Consider the following 26,194-nt stretch of genomic DNA (forward strand, 5'->3'; position numbering starts at 1 on the left):
TCATCCATGCACTCACCAATTTACCCAGTCATCCATTTAAGACTGTATTTACACATCCAACTATTCCCCATGTGCTTGCCCACAAATTATCTTATCACTTTTAAAATAGCCAGATCTATTGGCTTTGCCAATGTTCAGACTGCAAACCAAGGCACCATTGGCGAAAACAATATCTGGTTTAGAACTGTAAAGAAAGGGATGACTCTTTGTCAGAAGCAAACTTAGGGGCATATTTATACTCTGTTTGCGGCTATTTTGTGTCATTCTTTTTACACAAATTCAGCACAAACTTAACTCCATATTTATATTTTGACCCTAGACATGTCTAATGTCAAAATATTGGAGTTAGTGCAATTTTTTGGATGTTTAAACCCACCTTGCATCAATGAGATGCAAGGTAGGCGTTCCCATCCAAAAAATGGTGCAATCCCCACACCGTCATATTTATCCCCCGTGCTAAAATGGGTCACAGGTGGAAGGTGGACGTAAATAATGGTGCTAAGCTTGCTTAGCAACATTATTTAATGTCTGGGTCAGACCAGGCTTTATGGGACCTGTGGACCCATGTCCATGGCTAAAGGCCATGGAATGGGCCCACAAGTGCCCACCCCACACACCAGAGGGACACCAGAGGATGGGGGAACCCATCCCAGGTAAGTAGGGTAAGTAAAGGTAGTTTTTTTGTAATTATTTTTAAAGTGCCATTGGGGGCCCTGACAAGGGGCCTCCTGCATGGAACTGGGTACAATGGCCATGCCCAGGGGACACTGGTCTCCTGTGCTGGCCGGTGTGGTGGGTATGACTTCTGTCTTTTCTAAGACAGAAGTCGTGTTATGGATGGTTGTGAGTCAGGAAATTATGCTAGGCTGGTTTGAAGCATTTTTTTGCCTCAACCAGCCTAGCATCATTGTTTGACACTCAACTTCCATCTCCTCAACCGCCGCCCCCACCCAGCTAACGTCTTTTTTTCTTACGTTAGCCAGGGCTTAGCCACTTAAATATGGTGCCCGGCTGATTCTGTAGAATGGCTCAAGCCAGCACTAACCTTTTTGCTGCAAAACTGCATTTGCACAGTTTTGCAGCAAAAAGTATAAATTTGGGCCTAAGAGTGTAAAGATGTGATGCATTACTGTCATCAAACGCTGAGTGCACCACTGTTTAGTTGAACGCAAAATACACCATATCATGCAAAAGCAGAGCATTAGCTGTATAGTGCCACGGAACAAGTGAAAACAGTTTGAGTGTCTTATATCTGCACACTGTGCACCCAGATAGAATGGCAGCATGGCCATTCGCTGTGTCAAGGTGTACAGGGTATGTGAGCTAAACCTAACTTTGGGTGCAACGCCTGACCCATCATGCCCCATCACGAGTCCTCACCACTTTAGGAGTGCGAAATGCCTGCCTGCTTCTTAGTGCCTGGTGTCTGCATCTTTGCCTTGGGTCGTGCATGCTCTGAGACTTTCTATGCAGCGATAGGCTGATTGATTAGAGAAGTCAGAAAATCCCGCTTTTGGGAATCATCAATTGCCTATATAAATATTTGATATTACAGAGGACAATTTCCTGTATATTACTGGACTATCTCATGTAATAGGGATCGTACTAAACTTTAGAGTCTGAGATGTCATGATTACAGGAAATGTAAGATTTTTAGTGCACGGTGTAGGTTCAGAAAAGGGCATGTGCAGCTCGAATTAGTACTATGTACAATGTACATGTACACTGTTTCTGCAATTTTTAAAACTCATGCTGTTATAATGGTCGTTTTGCTGCAAAAATATGTATCAAAATGCACTTGGAAGTAAATACATTTTAAATGGTATTATGCTGTTTTTTACATTTCATCAAGGCCTGGGAAGTATGCTGTATGCAGAGGATGACTGCGATCACGGACCCTGCCACCCAACCATTGGCGATCTACTTGTGGGCCGCAGCGGACAACTGACTGCCTCCTCCACCTGTGGATTGAATGGACCTGAGAATTACTGCATCTTGGGCTACTTGGAGGTTTGATTTTCTAGTACCGATCGTCAGGTGATCTCTGCAGGGGCGCAGGTTGGTCACTAAGGTTGGGTGGATGTGGTAGGGTGGGTTGGATTTTCCAACAATCACTTTAGGATATTTTGTTAGCATACATTATAGACAAGTAGGCTACGTGAGAGGGGCTTTAGGGGCATTGGAGAGGGAGAAGAATGCAGAATGGTTGGGGTACTACATGAGGAAAAATACAATATTGGTAAAATAACTAAGGGGCATATTTATACTCTGTTTGCGCCGAATGTGCGTCAAAAATTTTGACGCACAATCGGCGCAAACCCTGCCCCATATTTATACTTTGACGTCCGACCCCGCGGGCGTCAAAATTCCACCATGTGCGTCATTTTTTGGAAGGGGGAACCAGCCTTGCGTTAATTATATGCAAGGTAGGCGTTCCCTTCCAAAAAATGACTTTAAGGCCTGTGCCCCATATTTATACTCTGACGTCATTTTGACGCACACGAGGGGGTGGGCCTTAAAAAACGACGCACAGCCTGATGGGCGCCGTTTTTTAACGCCTGGGTCAGGGCAGGCGTTAAGGGACCTGTGGGCTCGGAAGGAGCCCAGAGGTGCCCTCCCCTACCCCCAGGGACACCCCCTTCCACCCTTGCCCACCCCAGGAGGACACCCAAGGATTGAGGGACCCATCCCAGGAAAGTAAAGGTAAGTTCGGGTAAGTATTTTTTTCAGATTTTTTTTGTGGCATAGGAGGGCCTGATTTGGGCTCCCCTACATGCCACTATGCCCAATGACCATGCCCAGGGGACATAAGTCCCCTGGGCATGGCCATTGGGCAAGGGGGCATGACTCCTGTCTTTGCTAAGACAGGAGTCATGTCAATGGAGGTTGGGCGTAAAATAAAATGGCGCAAATTCGGTTTGAGGCCTGAATTTTGCCTCAGACCTGACTTGCCCCATTTTTTGACGCACAACCCCCATTTTCCCATACGCCGGTGCTGCCTGGTGTGAGTCATTTTTTTTACGCACACCAGTCCGCAGCGCCGGCTAACGTCATTCCATAAATAAGGCGCCCGCATGGCACGTTGCAATGGCGTTAGCCGGCGGTAACATTTTTGACGCACAACTGCGTTGGCGCAGTTGTGCGTCAAAAAGTATAAATATGGGCCTAACTTTTTTAAAGACTTTCAAAACAGAGAGAGGTAGTGAGTGCATATGTTTTTTTCTCTGTGTGTATGAACAATGCCTTGTGAAATCCGACAGACACCTCGCCAGACTCGACTAAGAACAGCTGTACCCAACTGTTGAACAGAAAATACATTTAATAGGGGCAGGGTTGGATTGGGATGGAAAATAGGCCTGGGCACCCTATTAAAAAAGTGGCCCGCAATTGCAGATTATGCATTTTCACATAGCACTGCTTCAGTGTTTGAAGTAGTAACAAAATAAGGAAGCGTGTTCTCTAAAAGAGACATGTCCTAAAAAACTGAAACAGAATGATCTGTCTAGCTGTCAAGATCTCTGAGTATAACTTTTGTTTTCCTAGCTCCACTGAGATTTAAAAAAAAGCAAACATTGCCAGCTCTCTTTGTGCATGAATTAGTTAACAGTAGTGAACCACAGTTGAATATCAGTGAGGTAAGTTTCTGTTCAGGCCCCCTGTTCAATCTACATACATTAATGTGCCCTTCGCCAGCCCAAGTTAGCTTTTTGTATCAATGTGCTGGCCCAGCGGGGGATGGGATTGATGACTCCTGTCCTGTTTGTGAAGGGGAGATAACAAGGTGTTATATCCTAGATCTGGGTGGGAGCGCGAGAAGGTGAGTGTTAGAATGTCTGGTTGTGTGTGCGCGAGGAGACGAATGGAGAATGGTGAGCGAGGTTGGAATGTGAGGTGCGAGGACGGAGAAGGACGGTTGCGGAGAGAGGCGGAGGTCGGGATGTTTTCTCTACGGAAGAACTGAATTTATGCAATAAGCGAAGCGAGTCATCTTTGAAGTTGTGTCCTGGTTTTCACATGCCTCGTTCTTACACTGGCGACGAGAGGCTTTTCCCACGCCAGCTTCGGAAAGCATCCTGACTTGAGAAGACATATACGGAAGGAAAAGGAGATGTCAATGAACTTGCGTGAACTGTACCCGTAAGCTGCCTACAAGTTCATGGTTTTCTTTGTTTTCAAACGTGCTTCGTTCGTCTTTCATACTTTTGATTTGAGCGCAGATTGCGCTCTCGAGCTCACTGTTACCAAGTCAACTGAAGTGCTTGCTGATGCCAGTGCGATTCTCATGCAGATGCCAGCGCATATTTAGCCCGTTTTTAAAGCAACTTACATGCTTTTAAAACTCAAATCCTTCAGCGTTTCCCATTTCCAGGATAATTCTGTTTCTTATCGTTGAAAGTCATATGAAGTGCTAATTTCGGAGTTCATTGCCATCACGTGTTTTTTTTTGCCGTTCCTTCTTGCATGCCGTCTCTCCTGCGACTGCCTCGCAAGATTGTCAGAAACAAACCTTTTTGTCTAGTTTTACACTAGCTAATTATATATATATATATAATTGTTTTTTTCCATACACAATGCAGAATGTTGCTGCTCCACTTTTTTTCTCTCCACTCCTGGAGATCCTCCAATCAAGTGGAGCAAATGGAAGAAGGTATTTGAAAGATATTCTAGAGTTTGTGGTACATCACTTAGTACTGAAAGGAGGACTGCTTTGTTACTTCACTGCCTAGGTACGGAAGGTCAAGAGATTTTCGACCATCTTCCAGATATTCCTGACACTGATTCTATTGCCTTAAATGAATATGAAATTTGTATTAAAAAATTAGACTTACATTATCTACCGAAAATCAGCACACTTTTGGAGAGGTACTATTTCGGTAGGAGACTACAAGTTGAAGGAGAAACAGTTGAGAATTACTTAACAGACCTGAGACGTTTGGCCTCCTCATGCAAGTTTGGCTCTACTTTGGATGAACGAATTCGTGATCAATTCATGCTAGGATGCAAAATGGATAAAGTACATGACGAACTATGGTTGTTAGATGATCCACATCTAGATGAGGTCATCCTACTTGCAAAGAGAATTGAACACTCGGTAAAGTGTGTTGATGTCATGAAGAAACAAGAGTACAAGGAAGTGTCTGTAGTGCGGAAAGACAGTAGACCCAATAACTCCTTTCAAGGGTCTGCTAACAATGAAAGATGTTTTAGATGTGGCAAAGAAGGACATTTTGCCAATGATAAATCATGTCCGGCTGCTAAAGCTTACTGCTCGTACTGCAAGAAGAAGGGTCATTTCTTTGCGGTATGCAACCAAAGGAAGTTTAAGAAGTCTGTCAACTCCATTGATATTGACCTTGATGAAACTCAGAGGGTTGATGACTTCCAGTGTGGTCAGATTGTTTTACAGATTTCTGACTGCAAAGTTAAGGGTCCCGTAGATTACGTATTAGTGGAAGGGGCAAGAACCTTAATGCTTTTTGACTCTGGTGCCAAAATAACGATAATATCTAATCAACTGTATCAGGAACATCTAGAAGGGAAAGTTCAACTTTTCGAACCTGACATCAGACCATGCGCTTATGGTGGAGAACCCATAGAACTACATGGTTACTTAGTAGGTTTACTGGAATATGCTCAACGATTTGCTATGGGGAAGGTGTATGTTTCAAAAAAAGGGGATAGCATAATTAGCTGGTGGCATCAAAAAGATTTGGGAGTGATGCTTGACCCCAACAGTTCTCCTTCTATTGTTCTTAAGGAACTGCCGGGTGTGAGAAAAGTAAATAACACTGAAGAAGTTCCAGATTTCATTTCCACTCTTCGTCAAGACTTCAGAAACCTATTTAGTGATAAGATAGGTTGCATGCGAGGTTATTCACACAAAATCAAATTGTTTCCTGGTTCTGTTCCTTTTTGCAGCAAAGTACGGAGTGTACCTTTTTCCATAAGGGATGATCTTCAAACTGAGTTGATGAAACTAAAGGATCAAGGAATAATCGAAGAAGTGGAGGGCACAGAGTGGTTGGCCCCCACTGTTATTGCAAGGAAAGCTAATGACCAGATCAGACTTTGTGTGGATCTCCGCAAGCTTAACAAGTGTGTTGTTGTGGATAGGTATCCGCTTCCTAACATTACGGAATTGCTGTCTACAGTCTCAGGAGCTAAGTTTTTTTTCTACAATAGATCTCACGTCGGCTTATCATCAAGTCGAACTAGATGAATCATGTAGAAACTACACAGCTTTCATTACTCCATATGGCACCTTCAGATTTGTACGATTACCTTTTGGTCTGATCTCTGCTGCTTCTGTTTTTCAAAGGTTGATGGAACGTGTGTTGAAAGGTTTGCGTGGAGTATGTATATATGAAGATGACATACTTGTTTATGGTAAGGACTTCAAAGAACATATGACAAGACTCAGAGAGGTACTTAAGAAGTTAACTGAAAGTGGTCTAACTATAAAGGCTGAGAAGTGCAAGTTTGGAGTGGAGGCCATTGATTATCTAGGGCACACCATTTCTGGTGGGGGTGTTTTACCCAAGAAAGAACTGGTTGACTCTATTCGGTGTTTGTCTTCCCCCACTTCGAAGGAGGAACTAGTGCGATTCCTGGGTATGGCTGAATTTTACGGTAAATTTGTCAGGAATTTTTGCCAGTTCATGTTTTAACATGAGAAGTTTGCTAAAAAAGGGTACTGATTTCAAGTGGGATGATGAGTGTGAGAGGGAATTTAGCAGTATCAAGGAGTCTCTGGTGATAGCGCCTGCACTCAAGAATTTTAATCCTAATATGCGTTCTATTTTGACAACCGATGCCAGTAACAAAGGGTTGGGAGCAGTTTTACAACAAGGTGGTTTAAATCCTGAAAATACCATTGTCTTCATTTCTAGGAGTCTTAGAGGTGCTTAGAGCAAATATTCTGTGATCGAGAGGGAGTCACTGGCGGTTTTTTGGGCAATTAAGAAGTTAAAAAAGTTTTTGTGGGGAGGTTCTTTTGTCGTGCGGACTGATCACAAACCTTTATGTCAAGTTTTCTACTCTAAGGGAATTGATTCTGTCTCTAGTAGAATCACTAAGTGGATTGTTGGATTACAGGAATACGATTTTATTGTAGAATATGTTCCTGGTTCTCATAATTTGTCAGCTGATGTTTTATCTAGATTAGTTTCTACAGAAAGTAGGAACTATGAGAGTGAAGGTCTGGAGGGTGATGATACAGAATGTTTTGATCAAGTGTGTGAAGTCAGTTTTGAAATAATCCCTGAGGTCAAATGGCGTGAAGAAACCTTAAGAGATGTGGTGCTACAAGAAGTCATCAAGTTGATACAAGATGATTGGAGGATTAAAAATAAAAGTTGTGGGGGAAGTGCTGAATTTTGGAATGTGAGAAATGAATTGGTTTGTGTTGATGGGCTGTTATTGAGAGGTACGAGGTTGGTTCCTCCTAGAAGTGTGAGGAGTCAATTAGTAAATCAGGCTCACGATAGTCACATGGGCATATCTAAAACCAAAGAGAGGTTGCGTTCCTCCTATTGGTGGCCAGGAATGGACATGCAAGCTGAAAGGGTTGTTAGAGATTGTCTACAGTGTGCGGTGAGTGAAAAAGCTTTGAAACCTCGTGTTCAACCCATGATCACTAAGGAAACTCCAAAAGGGCCGTGGCAAGATATTGCACTTGATATCTTAGGACCCATTCATAGTGGTGGTATGGCTGAATACGTGATTGTGGTTATTGATATGTTTTCAAGGTGGCCTGAGGTAAATTTTACTGGAAGTATCGAAACTAACAAGGTGATTAAATTTATCAAGAAGTTAATAATTCAAGAAGGCTTACCCACTACCATTCTCACAGATAATGGAGTGCAGTTAGTTTCAGGAGAAATGAATGAGTTTTTGCATGGGTGTGGTGTCAAACACAAACTCTGTTCGTTGTATCATCCCGAGGGTAATGGTATGGTGGAACGTTTCAATCGGGTTCTCAAAGAAACTATCTCAATTGCAAAAGATAACCAATTGAATTGGAAGGAAGAAGTGCTAAAAAAGTTTTATCTCTATAGACATACCCCTCACACGTCTACAGGGGAAACACCTTTTACTCTGTTTCGAGGTAGGCGTGGAAATTCTGAATTGGAACCTTCTTGGGTTAATAATTTACTTGATGGCAGGGGTAGGATGATGGTGAATGATGAGTGGAGGTCCAGGGAGTGTGCAAAGAAGGTGAAGAGTAAAATTAATTTTGATAAAACTCATGCTGTGAAGAAAACGGAAGTTCATGTTGGTGATTATGTTCTTATCAAAAATCCTCTGATGAAAAAAAAACTCTCTGGTCCCATGAAGGTTGTGAAGTTGTTTACTAATGCTGTGAAAACAGATGATAATAGAGTTTGGAATTCGAATAGAATTGTTAGATTTAGAGGAAATCTCAATTCCTTGTGTAGGAATGTGTCTCATAAGAAGGCCATTGGAGTCTCCACACAGAACTCAGACTCTAGTGGTCGGAAGGATACACAGAACTCAGACTCAAGTAGTCGGAAGGATATCGCTGAAGAGTTGCCGTGCAGTTCAGATGTGAGGAGATCGAACAGATCTGTCAAACCTCCGTCATATCTCAAAGACTATAACTTGTTGTGAAGTATCTATTTTACAAAATGCCGTAGTTAGTTGTAATTAGTTTGCATGTTAAAAAAAATTAAAAAAATTATGTTCTGTTACTGTTGTTTTGGTTAAGGAAGGGAGAAGTGTTATATCCTAGATCCGGGTGGGAGCGCGAGAAGGTGAGTGTTAGAATGTCTGGTTGTGTGTGCGCGAGGAGACGAATGGAGAATGGTGAGCAAGGTTGGAATGTGAGGTGCGAGGACGGAGAAGGACGGTTGCGGGGAGAGGCGGAGGTCGGGATGTTTTCTCTACGGAAGAACCGAATTTATGCAATAAACGAAGCAAGTCATCTTTGAAGTTGTGTCCTGGTTTTCACATGCCTCGTTCTTACACAAGGCCTCCAGAAAGGCCGCTTACACCCCTGCTGGGCCGCTGGTAGCATCTGAACAGGCACAGATTGATCTCAAATAGGCCACCTCTCTGCCCTAAAAAGAGGCCCACGGCTGCATCTAAGACACTGGCCCATCGGCCATTGCCCGAGTGCCCGCCTTACCAGTCCGACCCTGAATAGGGATGTGTAACACTCCAACCCCACTCCTAAAGCTACGCCCCTGGATCTCTGCGTCATCGCTTGAGAACTCAGTTTTCATGTTGTGCCTCTTTTCATCACCGACCCCTTCGGCGATCACACTTGAGTTCCACTCCGAAGCAGGCTTGTCAGAAATCTTTGCAAGAAATGTGGCAAAACATAATGGGGGACATCTGGTTGCACCTTTTGTTTTTGCCTGGTGCCAGAAGCACATGATTCTAGGTAGTAAAAATTTAATCCAGTGAAAGAAAATAACATGGCAATCCTGCGCAATCTAGTGGTATAGCTCATTAAGTTAATCTGCATCATTGTAGTTGGCAGGTTTGTGTAAAAACAAAACCATAATTACATTTCTGCAACCGCTGAGGGCCCTGGAAGTCATGTGGCTTGGGACATAATGCTTTCTCTGACACCGGCTTATGACAGCACCCCCTTCTTCCAAACACCCAAGAGCCCTTAAAGAACATTAATTAAAGATCTGCTCCTGTGTAGATGTGTCAGAAACTTTATTGCTGCATACAGTAGCATAACAAGGCCCTTTTGGAAAATTAGTTCTTTGCTCCTATATGAATGGTAGACAAGATGTTTCACCCATCCTGACAACACTTTATGACTGAATGGCTTCCTGCGCAAGAGCCCCCTGGGACAACTGGGGCCCTACGGCTCACCAGCCAGTCCCTAACATTATATTTGGCCTTGGGTGAGGGTCTCCTGGCAAATTTGAACTTGGGGAGAGGGGCCACATGCCCCTCTCCCCTAATATTAACTTGCTTGGCCCCAGTGGATGGGGTCCCCAAGGCCTGAGGCTTGGGGAAGGGGGGCCAGATGCTCCCTCCCCTATATTGAATGTATGGCACAAGGGGACGAGGTACACAGGGCCTATTTGGGCTCAAAGAGGGGGGTCATGTGCCCCCCTTCCCTAAAATGTATGTCTTTGGCCCCGAAGGATGGGGACTCTCGGGTCTCTTAAGGCTTGGAGAGGGGGACCATATGCCCCCTCCTGTATAATTAAAGTATAGCCCCAGGGGATGAGTCCCCAGAGCCTATTTCAGCTTGGTGAGGGGGTGGATTCCCACTTCCCTGATAATATTTTTTGGCCCCAGATTATGGGGTCCAAGGGGCCAATGGTGGCATGGGAAAGGGGGTTGTGTGCCCACTCCCCTTTTTCACAATAAAAAGCCCCAAGGGATGGAGTCCCTGAGGCCAATAGTGGCTTGGGGAAAAGGCCACATGACCTCTCCCCTTTATTAAAAAAAGAAATCCCCAGTCGATCGGGTCCCTAGGGCAACTAGATGCTCAGCAAAGTGGGCCGGGTGAACCCCCTCCCCTTTTCAAAAACAAAAGGCTCCTGGAGACGGGGTAGCTGAGGCCAATAGTGGCTTGGGGAGACGGACAGCACAACCCCTCTCCTGGCAGAGGGCCAAAGCAAGGGGTTGGTTCCCTTAGGGGGATTTGACACTGGACCTGGCTGCAGACCAGGCTCTGCAACCAACTCCAAGCCATGCACAGCCAAAGGTTGTGCGCAGTGGTGCATGGCTGCACCACCAGGAGGACTGGTCGCAAGTCCCACTCAGATGTGTGCAGTGGGGGTTTGCTTCACTGCAAGGGAATGGCCCCAGGCTAGGCTCTGTGGCCAACGCCCTGCCAAGCATCGCCACAGGCCATGTGTGGCGGTAGTTAGCTTTATTTATGGGAAAAAAATAATACTTTATGTTTAAAAAAAATTGAAATTCACTGATGAAAGCAAATACTACAGTGATGTTTAGTTAGGTGAAAATATCAGTGCTAATGTAATGTTTTAAACTAAAAAAAAACACTGAAATTCATCCGATATAGTTATCTCTAGTAACTAAAACTCATGCCTTAAGGTAACTACAACAAGCACCCTTGCCCTGCACTGCTAATGTCCCCACATATTACATCACTCATGACATGTTTTATGACATCCATAAAAGCAGCACAGCAACATGTGAAACGTTACCATTGATGACAAGACTATGAATGGCAGGGTGTGCATACAGACTCCTCCATATCTCTGTCAGTCTTGGGCCACCAATAATTCTCACTTTTTAAAATGTTTTTTCAATGTTTTTCCTAGATGATCTTGATGTGCAATTGAATAATTTTCTGCCTTAAAGACAACTAAGGCATAAACGTGTCCCTGCTTAAAATAATACCCTCTTACAGACAACTCCTCTTTTATTTTCCATAATGGCTGCATTTCGCTCTGTCTGTATTTCTCTCTGCTAACGCTTGTAGTGTAGAATGCTTTTCTATTTACTTTTTCATTCATTGTTTTTATTAGTGTTCCAAGTGCGTTTCCCAGCTTCTCCAACTACAGCACAATCGTTTCAAATTCATTTTCATTTCCATCTTCTTCTCCAGTTGTAGCTGGTATAAAGGAGAGGTGTCAACCAATTTGTTTTCTATCTAGGTAAATGCTAAATCTGATAAAGAAACCCTTGCATTTTTGTTGATAACCACGCCAGTCTTGGTGACATGGTGTTCTCCCATTCTGGCTCTCGTACCTTTCACAAAGGCTTATGATGGACGTAAATGGGAAAATCTCTGCCCTAAAGACAGGTTTTGAAATCTGATGTCGTCCTAACACATGCTAGAGACTGTTTTCCGTTTAATGTATATTTATTTTTCATTAATGTTAGCGTTTGAGATGCCAAGACTTCGTCTTTACTATTCCTCTTTTTTCAGAGCGTGGCACTAAGGCTGGTACTTGTATTGTCTGACAAGATTGTTGTCTTATTTGATTGAAGGGTGTCAATATCTTGGCTTGCAGAGTTTGACATTTTATTCCCTCAAATGTAACTTTCTTTTCTTGGCTCCCACTCAAATCTTTGACATTTTCTCAGTAGCTTTCTTAAAGCGTCTGTTACATTGCTGTAGTGGCATATAAGTGCAGTGTAATACTCTGTTAACACAAGGATGACCGTAATTCTTCGGTTTCATGTTCAGATCCCATTCCTATCATTTTTTTTTTGGTCTTACATTTTTTCCCCGAGTCCCATGGCACAGATATTCTAATCTGTATATTCCTGTCCGGCACTTGTCTTTTCCGAGGGTAAAACCCGCCTCCTCCAAGATGTTTAATATCCTTTTAAGAGTCTTATTATGTTCTTCTCATGGACTATTCCATCCTAAACCTCTTTCGCTGTTTGCTCATCCTTCTTCCACCCCTGCAAGGTTTGATCCATCTCTGTCTCTGCTCACATTTCCATCTTTGCTAGCTTCTATACAGTCCAACCTTAAATCTACTTAGAGGTGGGAGGGATCAGTGTTAACTGTAGAACAGCTTATAGGGAGTATTAAACGGCCCTTAACTAATTTGCTTTTAATCAATTTGTATCTACACCACATTAGCCCTTTTTCCGCCATTCACTCTGAACGACCCCTCCCGCAAGCTTTTTTGTTCTTTCTTCTTCTTACTCGTTCAGCCTTCTCCTGAGTCTCCAAAAACTCCCCTGCTTGCTTTATCTTTCGACTTGCTGCCTCATTCGCTCCTTTTTTGTACCAACCCCATGGGCCTCTCAAAAAATGTACACAAAACGTCTTTGAATCACCTTTAGGTCTATCTACCAGCCTACCTTTTCCTCAACCAGTATGACACCTATCGATCTCATTGCTCTGTGCCAGTTAGGGGCACTAACAGGCAGTCTCCTCTCCTTCTCTCCCTTGAGTCCCCTTTCGTGACAGTTTATAGTCCCAGCATCAAAAGTCAGCACAAAACGTGTGGCAACTAAGAACTAACACATTAAAGATAGTAAACAAAACAAATAAATAAGAACGAATCAACAATCAGTAAAAGTTGACTTGCATGGTGGCAATACATTTCATATTTATTCCTAATGTGTCAAATTTGTTTCTTTTGTGTGATATTTGGAGGTCTATTTACTTAAAAAGTCATGCAAAGCAACGCAGTAACCAAAGTTGCAGTGCTTCATTTCATAAAAGGAAGAGAACAGGAAAACACCATGGGGCATATTTATACTCTGTTTGCGCCGAAGGTGCGTCAAAAACTTTGACGCACATTCGGCGCAAACCTTGCCCCATATTTAAACTTTGACGCCCGACCCCGCGGACATCAAAATTCCACCGTGTGCGTCATTTTTTGGAAGCGGGAAACTGCCTTGCGTTAATGATATGCAAGGTAGGCGTTCCCTTCCAAAAAATGACTTTAAGGCCTATGCGCCTTATTTACACCCCAGCGTCATTTTGACGCACAGAAGGGGGTGGGCCTTAAAAAATGGGGCACAGCCTGATGTGTGCTGTTTTTTAACGCCTGGGTCAGGGCAGGCGTTAAGGGACCTGTGGGCTCGGAAGGAGTCCAGAGGTGCCCTCCCCTGCCCCCAGGGACACCCCCTGCCACCCCGACCCACCCCTGGAGGACACCCATGGATGGGGGGACCCATCCCAGGTAAGTGCAGGTAAGTTAAGTATATTTTTCTTTTTTTTAAAGTGGCATGGGGGGGGCCTAATTTGGGCCCCCCTCCATCCCACTGTGCCCAATGTCCATGCCCAGGGGCCAGAAGTCCCCTGGGCATGGCCATTGGGCAAGGGGGCATGACTCCTGTCTTTGCTAAGACAGGAGTCATTGCAATGGGGCTTGTGCGTCAAAAAATGGCGCAAGTCCGGTTTGAAGCATAATTTTTGCCTCAGACCTGACTTGCACCATTTTTTGACGCACAACCCCCATGTTCCCCCACGCCAGTGCTGCCTGGTGTGAGTAATATGTTTTTACTCAGACCAGTCCGCAGCGCCGGCTAACATCATTCCTTAAATAAGGTGCCCGCATGGCGCGTTAGAATGGTGTTAGCCAGCGGTAAAACTTTTGGCGCAAAACTGCGTTGGCGTAGTTGTGCGTCAAAAAGTATAAATATGGCCCCATTTTTATTAAGATATGACACTATCCTGGACAATTTGCGCTGTCTGGACAAGCTCATGTAATAGGGACTGTACTAAACCGTACTAAGCGCCAAACACAAACACAAACTCCATGGTGCAAGGATGATCTAGCGATGTGTAGCATAGGTTTTGTGCTGAAATGGTACCCTTCCAATACAAAGTACTATGACAAGACAAATTGTAAAACTTCTACTAGTTGGGGTGTGGCCTGTACACTGGAGCACACATGCAAAGTTGGAAATGTTTGGAGAATTAAAATTAGAAGAAAGTCTGAAAGTTAATGTCACTTTCAAAAAGGCAATATTTTTTTGAGCAAAAACCTGTCTGCTATTAGCATATAGAGTTTTGCATCAAAACACCCATGATTGGTTACATAAGAACAAACGTACCACTCATGGAATGCCCACAATGCTAAGTAATGTAAAACACTGTAAAGGACTGTTTGCTTTAGTTTCAGGCAACGTTCCAGCGGAAAGCAAGTTATGTACTGGAAAGTAAATTTAAAAAACATTTTGTGATAGTTTCAATCACTTATGTGACTCAATCTAGCACAAAATGTTAGTAGTGCTGCACCTAAATTTTAGCAAGTATACATTAGAACGAGTCCTTTGTGCCTTGATACTCTTATTTATTTCTGATTTGTCATGATATAAGTTTGAAAATATGCCCACTGCATCACATAGCGATCGTCCTTCATCGCACTTCTAAATCATAGAGTAGATGTGATTCACAAATCACCGTTAATCTGGTGCTCAGGGTTTTTGTTCCTTTTGTCTCACCTTCAGTTAAAAGTGATGGGACCCTCTTAGGAGTAGCTGTATGCTCTTCAAACCACATTATTCATTCATTCATTCTTTCATTCATGTGTTTATCTAAAGCTTGTAATGCATTGTGCGTCACTGTCCTGTGCAGGGCACTTATTCTCTAAGAAATGTTCTATTCTTGAAATATGTAGTTATATTTTTTCATTTATTTGGTTGTTTGTAAGATGCAAAATGTCGTGAGATCCTCAAGACACCAAGGAAACGGGTAGAATTAAGATGAGGAGGGGACTATTGTGTGTTGTAGGCCCTTGCAGGCCTGCCAACACACGGAGCTATTGTGTGTCACACAGTGTTGGCTCCTTTCAGATGGTCACTCGGTGAGGAGCAGATATTACATTGTACAACACAAGGTGACCCATTTATGTTCACATGCTAATGGAAACCTATAATGAAATTCATAACAATTAGAATACATCTTTATCTGCATACAATTTTTTTGCATGCTTTCTAGCTCCCAAAAAAAATGCCCCAACAAGGCAAACAAACCATCTTCCTGGAACGTCGGTGGCCTACGGTCAAAACTGGAGGATCCTGCAGTAATACATTTTTTCAGCTCCTTCGACATCTTACTCATACAGGAATCCTGGGCAATGGAATCAATACCAATAATCGGATTCATGGAATACCTTAGCCCAGCAACGAAAACAAATAGGTGTGGAAGGCCAAAAGGAGGCCTCGCCATTTACGTTAGCACCAGCCTTTTGGTAAAAATCTCTGAGCATAAGGAGGAAGACCAACCTTTCCAATTGTTCCAGCTAGACGATTGGGGGAAAAACACACAGGAGCCATTGATTCTGGCCAACACATACATCAATCCTAAAAATAAAAAAATTGAAGCAAACAAACTTCTAACTCAACTATTAAGGATAAAAGGAACAATAAAATCAGCATTCTGGTTAATGTCGGGCGACTTCAATCTCGGCTTATTCCACAACCCCAGTGAGGATCACATCCAAACAGTTGCAAGAATGCCCGCCCAAACCCTCCCAAAAAAACTTAGGAAAGATAAAATAGGGGAGAGTTTCATACGCACCTGTGAATTAGTAGGCCTCTTCGCGCTAAACGGACGGAAGTGCCCGGATATTCCACCGGCATGGCATGGACAAGATTCTCTGGGAAGTCGGTCTCCTATCTAGACTACACTTTGGTGTCCCCTGCTTTATATAAGTTAGTAAACACCTTTACCATCATGGACCGCACGGAAAGCGACCACAAACCACAGGTATTTGGGATTTGTGCATCACCGCAAAAACCGGAGAAAGTGGCAGCCCTAAACGGGACACTCAAATGGTCCTCTGACACCATTGAAAGACAAGCAGAAGAGGCCCTACGGAACCTAGAATCAACTATCACAGGTGGGGCAAAGTTGACAACAGTCTGGGAGAACTTTGCCCACAACCTCATAAAAAAAGATTCCTTAAGTAACACGAGAAAGGGAGCACAATTGAATCACCGCCAAAGTTCACTTTTACCGCTGCCAGTGCGCAAAAGGAAAGCAGCAGTAGGTAAATTATTAAGGTCACTGCGTAAATGCCCAGATAATGGATCAATATTGACCGCCCTTAGAGAGCAGAGGAAATTGTATAAAAGGGTTCTATGGACCTTTAAAAAAGGCCAACAGGAGGCCCTGTGGGCCAAACTACATTTTGCGACCAAAACATCTGACTCCAAAAGATTTTGGAAAATCATCAATACAATAGACAATGGTGCAAAAGCAGGCAATAACGCAAACATAACAGAGGAAGTATGGGTATCCCATTTAAGGTCCCATCTAAAAGAATCAACCATCGAAGAAGGCCCCCAAATGCAGTCATATATGATTGGTGGGGATCCCAACACCCCTGAACCTTTGAAATTTACGGCACCAGAACTATTAAAAATCATTGGAAAGTCACGAATGGACTGCGCCCCTGGCCCCAATGGCCTACCGCAAGCACTATTTAAACAAGACACGGAAAGATGGGACAATTTCCTGGCAGCAATGTTTAATGAGGTGATCACAACAGGCATTGTCCCGGCATCCTGGAAAGGCTCAATAATCCACCCCATCTATAAGGGTGGGAGCGCGCTCTCCCCAAGCAACTACAGACTAATCGCTCTTTTAGACGTTGACCTCAAGTACTTTTCCTGCTGTGTGCTTAAACATCTAGAAGCCTGGATTACAGAGAACAATATTCTACCCTTTAATCAAACCGGGTTTACCAAGCACCAAGGAACATTAACAAATCTTATGGGCTAGGTTTGATCATAAACAGAGCAAAAGCAAAGGGGACTCCAACTTATTTATGTTTTGTTGACTTTAAAGCTGCTTTTGACTGTGTCCCCCGTGGCAAAATGTGGGCCAAATTACTACAGTGGGGGCTGCCACACCCTATTTTAAATGCCATCAAAATGTTATACTCTGATACTTGGGTAAGGGTTAAATTGGGGGAAGGCTTTCACCTATCCAGGGCAGTCAAAACAACAGTGGGGGTGAAGCAAGGCTGTGTATTGGCTCCAGCACTCTTCAACCTGTACATAGCAGATCTCCCCGCCAAGTTAAATGGTCACTCATCCCACTCTCCATCACTGGGCGGTCAACAAGTATCCAACCTATTATATGCAGATGACCTACTACTACTCAGTAATACCAGAATAGGCATGCAGAAATTGTTAAAGGCATTAGAAGAATACTCAGGTTCTAATGATTTAGAAATTAATCATAAAAAATCTAAAATGATTACCTTAAACCGCAGGCCAACCACGCAAGGCAAATGGCATATGAATGGGAAAACCCTAGAGGAAGTAACATCATACAGATACCTAGGATTGGTGGTAGATGCTAGAGGTAATTACACGCCACAAAAAGAGGCTATAAAAAACAAGACGCAGGCCCTTACTTACGCCTTTTGCAAGCTAGCAATCTCAATCTGTGGTCATGCTCTGAACCCATTAACAGCTGTAATGAGAGCAAAACTACTTCCATCTATTACCTGTGGGACCGAAATAATGAGGGGGATGGAAGTAGGTCTTCTGGATAAACTTCTGATAAAAACCTATAAGCGCGTTTTTCGGTTGCCCGGACGTGCATCGCCAGCCCAGGTCAGATTGGAATTTATGCTGGTCAAACAGTCGTTAGCCCGACCAGCAGCATACATTAAATGCTGCTACAAACTGAGTCGCGCTTCAAAAGGGTCTTTAGCCAATCTAGCCTGGCAGGAAATTATCCTAGAATGAGGGAACCCCAACTACATAAGGTATCTAGAAAAAAGTAAGAATCTTTTGAACTTAGATGATGTATGGAACCAGTCTCTACCCATCCCCATTTTCAATAAAGCAGTGAATAAAGCAAGTAAATTACAGAGCTTGATAGAAGATAAGATCTCATTGGCCAAAAGGGAGCATAGTTGGTTGATTCTTAACTCCTACAAAACATTTAAAGAATCATCACTTATGGCTGGCCCCTACTCAAGGAAAATCAAGCAATCCTTTCTCAGACTTAGGCTGGGTGAATTCCCTACTTTAGACCACACGCCAAAATGGAAGAAGGAGCGGCAAGTAGGTTCCCTGAAGTGCTGTCTCTGTCATCTAGCAGATGAAAACCTGATGCATGTGGTCTGCATTTGCCCAGCCCTGGCGGCTGAAAGGAGACTCTTACGAAAAAAAGAATTTAACGGTTTAAAAATTAGATCTTGCAGACAAGCATTAATTGCAGCCTTTAACCCTCGAAATACAATATTGAACATTAGGCTGGTTCAATTTTTGGAAATTTTCACTCTAAAAACCACAGCCTCTCGAAATAACCAACTCAGAGGGAGGGCTGAAACAATAGCGAAATCCCTATAACCCGCATTGAACATCTTAAAGAAGGGAAGGCTCCTAGGTAGTCCATTGGGTTGTTTAGCTTATGTCATAATAAAGTCTGGTACCAAAAACCAGACTTAAGTAGGGGTAAATAAAATCGATAAAAGGTCTCTTCCCACTTTGCACTATTTTTACCAATACCTCATTGGGTTACTGTTTATATTTCTTTGTGGAAGGAAAACTTCAAATATCATCTCATTTTAATCACAAGATTTTATTTTGCGCTGTATTTTTTCTTACCTTCAATAAGATTATTCTGTTGCCCTACTATCAATACCTTATAGCACTAGTATGTCTTTTCTAAAAACAATTATGTGGAAGGAAATTTTACTTACCATTTCACCCTAAGCCAAAGAACTGTAATTGTCTTTTTGAACTAAAATTGTTCTGTTATTGTTTACGTGGAAGGAAAAGTTTTATGGTTTTTATTAACTAATAAACTTGTTATTATCTCTCAAAAAAAAACCATCTTCCTTATGTACTCCTGTGCAAACAAAATGAAAATGTGACCTAGCAGCGTGCTACACAAACTACTATATGAAGAACATGATAATTGGCCATTAGGAAAAAAGTAAGAATCTTACTAAAAGTAGCAAGGAAACCCAAATAAAAACTAGACTCCATATGTAAAGTTTCAGATATACGCCATGAACAACTATAAGACATGTTTATGGTCATATGAATATGTAACCCAGCAAACAAATACATAACAAATACAATAGATAAAAAGAAAGAAATCACATCAAATCTGATTACCACTCTGTAGTTACAGTTAGCATTCCCAAAGATAGGAATTCCTCCGATATTATCTCCCAAATAAATTTCCACCCATTTGACAAATCTCCACAAAATTTTCCAGACCTACAGCATTTTCAACATTTTGAGATGATGTACATTTTTTATGGTGAATGGTTATGGGGGGGGGGGTGCAAAGATAAAAGAGGGTCCCAAAACATGGTTTACCGCCAATGCATTTTCCATAGACCATTGTATTTGATCTAGTGCAAAAACAACTGATTGGATTTACTTTTTGGATACTGCGGTTAAGTAGGGTAAGTAAAAGATATTTTAACTTAGTGGCATCTGTCACTGTGATACCTTTGTCGCATTTCAGTAAAGTTTTTGAAACTACAGACCATAAAACTATTTAAAAATGTATAAAAGAAATACATAGATTTCCCTACCTATTACCACTTCAATGAAGTTGTAATAAGTAGGGTAAAACAGTGATTACCCAATTATACACTGGCTTGCCATCACCATGTGCCATGATATACTGCAAAGTTATTACAGTATATGATGGCCCAAAATATAACTATGGCCTAGCTGTATTATTGGTTTGTGGTACCCTTGCATCACTCATGATGTGGCATGGGCAATTCAATACTTAAGTCAGATTTACAAAGGAATGTAAAGCCACAATGTGTGGTCCTGCGTTGATTGGTAAATCTGGAGAAACGCAAGGCAGAGCAAGTCGCTGTTTTGTGTTACTCTGCACACCATAATCTACATTGCTGATGATTTCACATACACCCATATGCCACACCACTGTAGCTACTCCACTATACACTATTCCACTCTCTGCCACTCCACTCTACACCTCTCCACTGTAAGAGACTCCACTCTACGCCACTCCAATCTAGCTATTACACTGCACGCAACACCACTGTACGCCACTATAGTCTATGTCACTCCGCTGTACACCACTCCACTGGATGCTTCTCTACTACATGCTATTCCACTCTAGTCCATTCTACTTTATGCCACTCCAATCCACTCTTTTCCGCTGTATGCTCCTCAACTCTACAACACTCCACTGCATGCTATTTCACTGCTGGCCACTCAACTGTACGCTACACCATTCCAGGGTATGGCACTTCACTCTACGCCTCTTTATTCTATGCTATTCGGTTGGACCCCACTTCAGTGTACGCCACTCAACTATATGCTATTACACTGCCTCATGCCACTGTAAGCCACTCCTGTCTCCACCGCTCCATTATATGCCACTCCACTGTACGCTACTCCAAAATACACTATTACACTCCATGCCACTCCACTGTACAACACTCCGCTTTATGCCACTCCATTCTATGCTAGTGCACTTTACACAACTCCACTTTATGCCAGTCCACTTTACACTATTACAATGTATGCAACTTCACTCTATGCCTCTTCAGTATATGCCACTTCATTGAATGACACTCTGCTATATGCTACTCCAGTATATGCTATTCCACTCAACACCCTTCAACTGTATGCCACTCCAATCTGTGCTGTTCCACTGTATGCTACTCCACTATATGCTACTCCAGTCTATTCCACACCAGTGTATGCCACTCCACTCTACCCCACTCCATTCTACACTGTTCTATAGGACGCCACTCCACTGTAGGCTATTACATTCTACCCCATTCCAGTGTACGACACTCCAGTCTACACCACTTCATTGTACTCCACTGCAATGTATGTTATCCCACTATACAATATTCCAGTCTATGCCACTCTACTGTGCACCACTTCACTCTACACTTTTTCACTGTATGCCACTCCACTATACACCACTCCACTCTATGCCACTTTAGTGTACACCTCTCCTCTCTACACCACTCCATTCTATGCTAATCCATTGGATGCTACTCCACTCTACGTCATTCCACTATGTGCTATTTCACTCTACCCCACTCCACTGTACACTTCTTAAGTCTACAACACTCCACTGTATGCCACTCCACTCTGCGCTATTTTACTCTGTGCTATTCTACTCTACACTACTCCACTCTACATTATTCCACTGTACGCCACTCCATGTTACTCTGTTACACTGTACGCAACTTCAATTTTTGCTCCTCTACTGTATGCTATGCCACTCCACTGCACACCATTTCAGTCTATGCCACTCCACTCTATGCCTCTCCAGTGCACACTCCTCCTTTCTGTATAACTCTACTCTACAAAACCCTACTACACTCTTTGCCACTCTACTCCACTCTACTCCACTCTATCCTGATACAATCCACTATCGAAATGTGCACTCAACTCTATGCCTCTACAATCAATTGTACACCACTTTACTCCACTCTACAACAGTTTCCGATACTGTATGACTCAACTCTCCACTCTACCATGTGAGACGGCACTCCAATTTATAACAGTTTCTTCGACTCTCTGCTGTGCCACATCAATGTATGCCATCCCACTATATGCTCACCCACTGTACTCTACTCCACTCTATGCCACTCCACTGTATACCACTTCAATCTATGATATTCCACTCTATGACACTCCACTCTTCTACACTCCACAGTACAGTATTCCACTGTACGCTAATCCACTGTAGGCAACTCCACTCTACAACACTGTGCTGCACTGTACTCTATGACACTCCACTTGATGATACTTCACTCTATGATACTCTACTTCCTCCTACTCCACTCTAAAACTCTCTACTCTACTCTGTGACAGTCTATAACACCCTACTCTATTGTTCGATTTGCCAATCCACTGTACAACCCGCTGCTCCAGTCTACTATAATTAACTCCACTATATAAGACATTATGCCACTACACTATATAACACTTTACTACACTGTACAAAATGCTACTACACTCTACTTTTCTCCTCTCAATTCCAATCTACGACACTCCAGTCTATGACAATAGACTTTACAACACTCTTCTTCACTGTACTGTACAACACACCACATAACAACTCTCCACTTGTGACACTACACTCTAGGATTTGAAACACATTTTTATTACAAATGTACAGCAAAATCAAATTCAATGAAAAAACACAGGTTAAAGCTTAGTTATAGTTGTAAAAACGTATTTTCATTATACTAGTTAACTTTAACCTATGTAACCTTTAAAAATTGTAAATTTTTAGATATAACTTTCAATCACAATGTATCCACCTTCTTCACATTATTTTGAGTAGCAGACCTTGTTACACACACTTTTCAGTATGCTAAACAGACATAACTAACTATAACTCATCACCCTACCATGCACTGTGTTCTCACAACTAATGATACCACTCTGTACAACACTGCACTGTACAAGACTCTCTGCCACTCTACTGCAGGACCCTACACTTGGCAACACTGAACTATAGAACACTCTACTCCACTGAACTCCACTGTATGGCTCTGCACGCTACAACACTCTGCTACACTGTATGCCACTCTATTACACTCTACTTAATGACACTCCACCCCACCACACTCCATTTCATGACACTTTAGTTGACACTCCACTGTATAACACTCAGCTCTACTGTTCAACATGCCACTGCACTGTTTAACACGCGCCTCACTGTATGATACTCCACTCCACTTCACAATACAACACACCACTCCACTATATATCACTTTACTCCACTGTAAGCTATGTCACTTCACTCGACTCCCCTCTATTTCATTCTTTATTATTCTACTTTACAAGACTAGACTCTATGACACGCTCTCCTTCACTGTGCTATAGTACACTCCACTCATTTACACTCTATTCTGCGATTTCAAGCACCTTTTTGTAAAAGATAAAAACCATTAACATGCTATGAAAAACAAAGATTAAGGAGAATTTATAGATAGAAATATGTTATAGATAGAAATATGTTAGGTTATGTTATGTACTATACAAACCCAACTTAAAATACACAATATTAAAAACTGTAAATTTCATAATTATAACTTACATTTATAATTTGCGCACCATCTTCGAATTATATGTTGTGCACCGCCAAACACGATCTTGTCACATCACTGCCCACACTACATTGACTATAGCTCATGCGTTTTCCATGCACTGTTTATACCCTTGCACACAAAATCACTTATAGCACGTGAGATCATGGCATACTTATCAACACTTATAACTTCTCCAATGAAATTATTTGTCACAACACAGTACATGGTAGAGTGGCGAGTTAAAGTTAGTGTTATCTGGTTAGTGTGCTAAAAAGTATGTGTAATAAGGTCTGCTACCTATAATGTGTAGATTTTACAGTTGCAGCACTTAATACCCACTTTGAATGGCCAGGGACTGGATTGTCACCAGTTGCCAGGGCAAGACTTGCAGCAAGCAAAGTCCAGGTGCTTTTGCTGCTGGATGGAGTGAAGTCTTTGATGTCCCTGAGACTTCAGAACAGGAGGCAAGCCAGCAATCCTTTGGAGTCACTTTGGATCTCGGGATGTAGAGATGCAGGTCGAGTCCCTCTCACTCCCAGGCAAGGAGGGCAGCAGGTAGCAGGGTTGCCATAGCAGTGCATGAGTCCATCCAAGTTTCACAGAGTCCAACAGAGTGACAATTCCTTCACCAGCACAGCAGACTTTGTTCCTTGCAGAATGTCCTCAGGTCCAAAATTATACAGATTTGATGGGGTCAGAAGTCCAATTCTTATACCAAGTGGTTCCTTTGATGTGGGGGGACTTCAAAGAGAGGCCTTTGACGTGCACAAAGGCCCTTCTGTTCCTGCCCTGGCTCCAGACTCACTATAAGGGGTTATGCAGCCCTTTGTGTGGGATCAGGACATTGCCAATTTAGGTGTAAATGTCAGCTCCTCAATCTCATCATGTCCAAAATGGCCCATCATTATGCAGATGGCCAATCAGTTACACCTAAGCTCCATTTGTGTGTGGCAGTCTGGAGGGAATGTACAAAAGCCCAGCTGTCATCCACCCAAACATGTTTTCAGAGAAAGCCAGAAGGCACTAGATGATTTAAGACAGTAGTTCACAAATTGCACCCCGGCACCCCATGCACCACCAAAACCAGCCAGTGGTGCCATGGTTGCAAAGCCATCAATTCTGCTCACATTATTTTTAAGCAGTGAAGCTTTAGCAGAGCATTTAAACAAACTGAAGTTCTTATTATAGCCACTAGATGCCAGTATGAGCACACACCTAGGTTAGAGAGCTTACATTTTATGCATTTTGCACTGAAAGGTAAGTAATGAAAACTTTCTCTACAAAAAGAAAGATTCAAGGTTTTTTAAGAATGTGATTTATGATCGTGTAATGCATTTATATGTTGCAAGACAGCATTGTAGGGAACATCACAACTGTCAAACATGCAAATATGACAAAGCAGTTTAAGGCTGACTTGTTTATTGTTTCCTTCATATCTGCATCAATGTGCAACTTATACAAACTTATTTGTATCTTTGATCATAGTTCACACACTTTCTCAGTTGCATTTTTTCAACCTCCAATGATAGCTTACCCAAAATGTATTCATTTAATCTTACCTGTGTATGTCTTTTTTTAATATAATGTCAAGCAATGCTAATGTATCAGAGGCAGGATAGTTTGTAGAATTTAAGGCTCGCCCTTGAAATGTATAGTGATCTGTAGGTCACAAATTCGAGTCCCGGTGTGGTCGACATAGCTTTCCATTCTTCCAAAGTCAGTAAATTGAGTACTCTAAAGTCTTAGGTCACGTAAAAAAAAATCTTGTCTTGTGTGGCATAATGAGGACCCAGTAAGCATTATAACCTTCACCAATTTACAAAGGACGGTTGTGGAAAAATGTGCTGCCTCAATTAGTATTGTAATGGGGAGCTGCAGCCAACGGACAATTGGTCTAGTGAGCCGCGGGTTGAAAATGTTTGGGAATCACTGACTTAAGGTAAGATAAGAAAATGTCAGCTTTCTAAAAGTGGCATTTTCAGAATTACAATTTAAACTTCACCATCAGTTATAATTTTAAACTGTGATTCCAGAGACACCAAAGTCAGGGGACCCATCTCTTCCAAATTAGAAATTACATTTATAAAATGTGATAAGGCAATCTGGTTGTTTTTTTAAATTGTCTCTTTATTGGTATTTATAAAGAATAAAGAATCAGCTACATCTGAAATCAAGGAGGGAGGTGGGGGGCAAGGGACAAAGGAGATAGGGAGGGGAGAGAGAGCATGGTATCTTTGCAGCACATTATTGATGAGTCACAAACAGAACAGTTAGCCTCATCCTAGTAAGTTGGTAGTGTCATGGGATTCACAGCGTTGTGCCAGGGCAGTCCACCCAGCCATCCAGTCTAAGCGCGGGTGGAAAATGGAGTCAATGGTCTTCCCACAGTCACGTTAATAAAAGGGCATAGTTGTAGTGTATCATGCAGGAGAGGAGAAAAGCAAAATTTAATTGAGGGGAAGGGTATTAGTATCACAAGTGTAACACAGATGGGGAGAAGCTGGGGAAGCATCAGTGCACAAGTATGTGCAAAAAGGTTCCCAAATATCTTTCGGGTGTGATCTAGGGGGCATTAGCTCCCAATAGTTTGTTGATTGTTCCTGGCAGTATGTTACATCGCATAACTAAATTGATTGAGTGGGGGCTGGACGATGTCCCCAGTGCGTGGAGGCCCTAGGCTTAGCAAGTAGGAGAAGCATGGCAATTAGGTGACAGTCATTGGTTGGGGCACTTTG

The 26,194-nt window shown here is 42.6% G+C and overlaps 1 protein-coding gene across 2 annotated transcripts in view; it reads left to right on the plus strand.

Annotated features, from left to right (window-relative positions):
- Positions 1 to 26,194, plus strand: part of LAMB4 (laminin subunit beta 4) — a 724,082-nt gene that overhangs the window by 136,213 nt on the left and 561,675 nt on the right. For both annotated transcript variants that reach the window (XM_069229818.1, XM_069229820.1), the window contains exon 3: positions 1,853 to 2,010. In XM_069229818.1, the coding sequence (XP_069085919.1) occupies positions 1,853 to 2,010 (158 nt within the window). The remainder of the gene's footprint in view (positions 1 to 1,852; positions 2,011 to 26,194) is intronic.

Source organism: Pleurodeles waltl, chromosome 4_1 (genome assembly GCF_031143425.1).
Source record: "Pleurodeles waltl isolate 20211129_DDA chromosome 4_1, aPleWal1.hap1.20221129, whole genome shotgun sequence".
NCBI classification, from domain to species: domain Eukaryota; kingdom Metazoa; phylum Chordata; class Amphibia; order Caudata; family Salamandridae; genus Pleurodeles; species Pleurodeles waltl.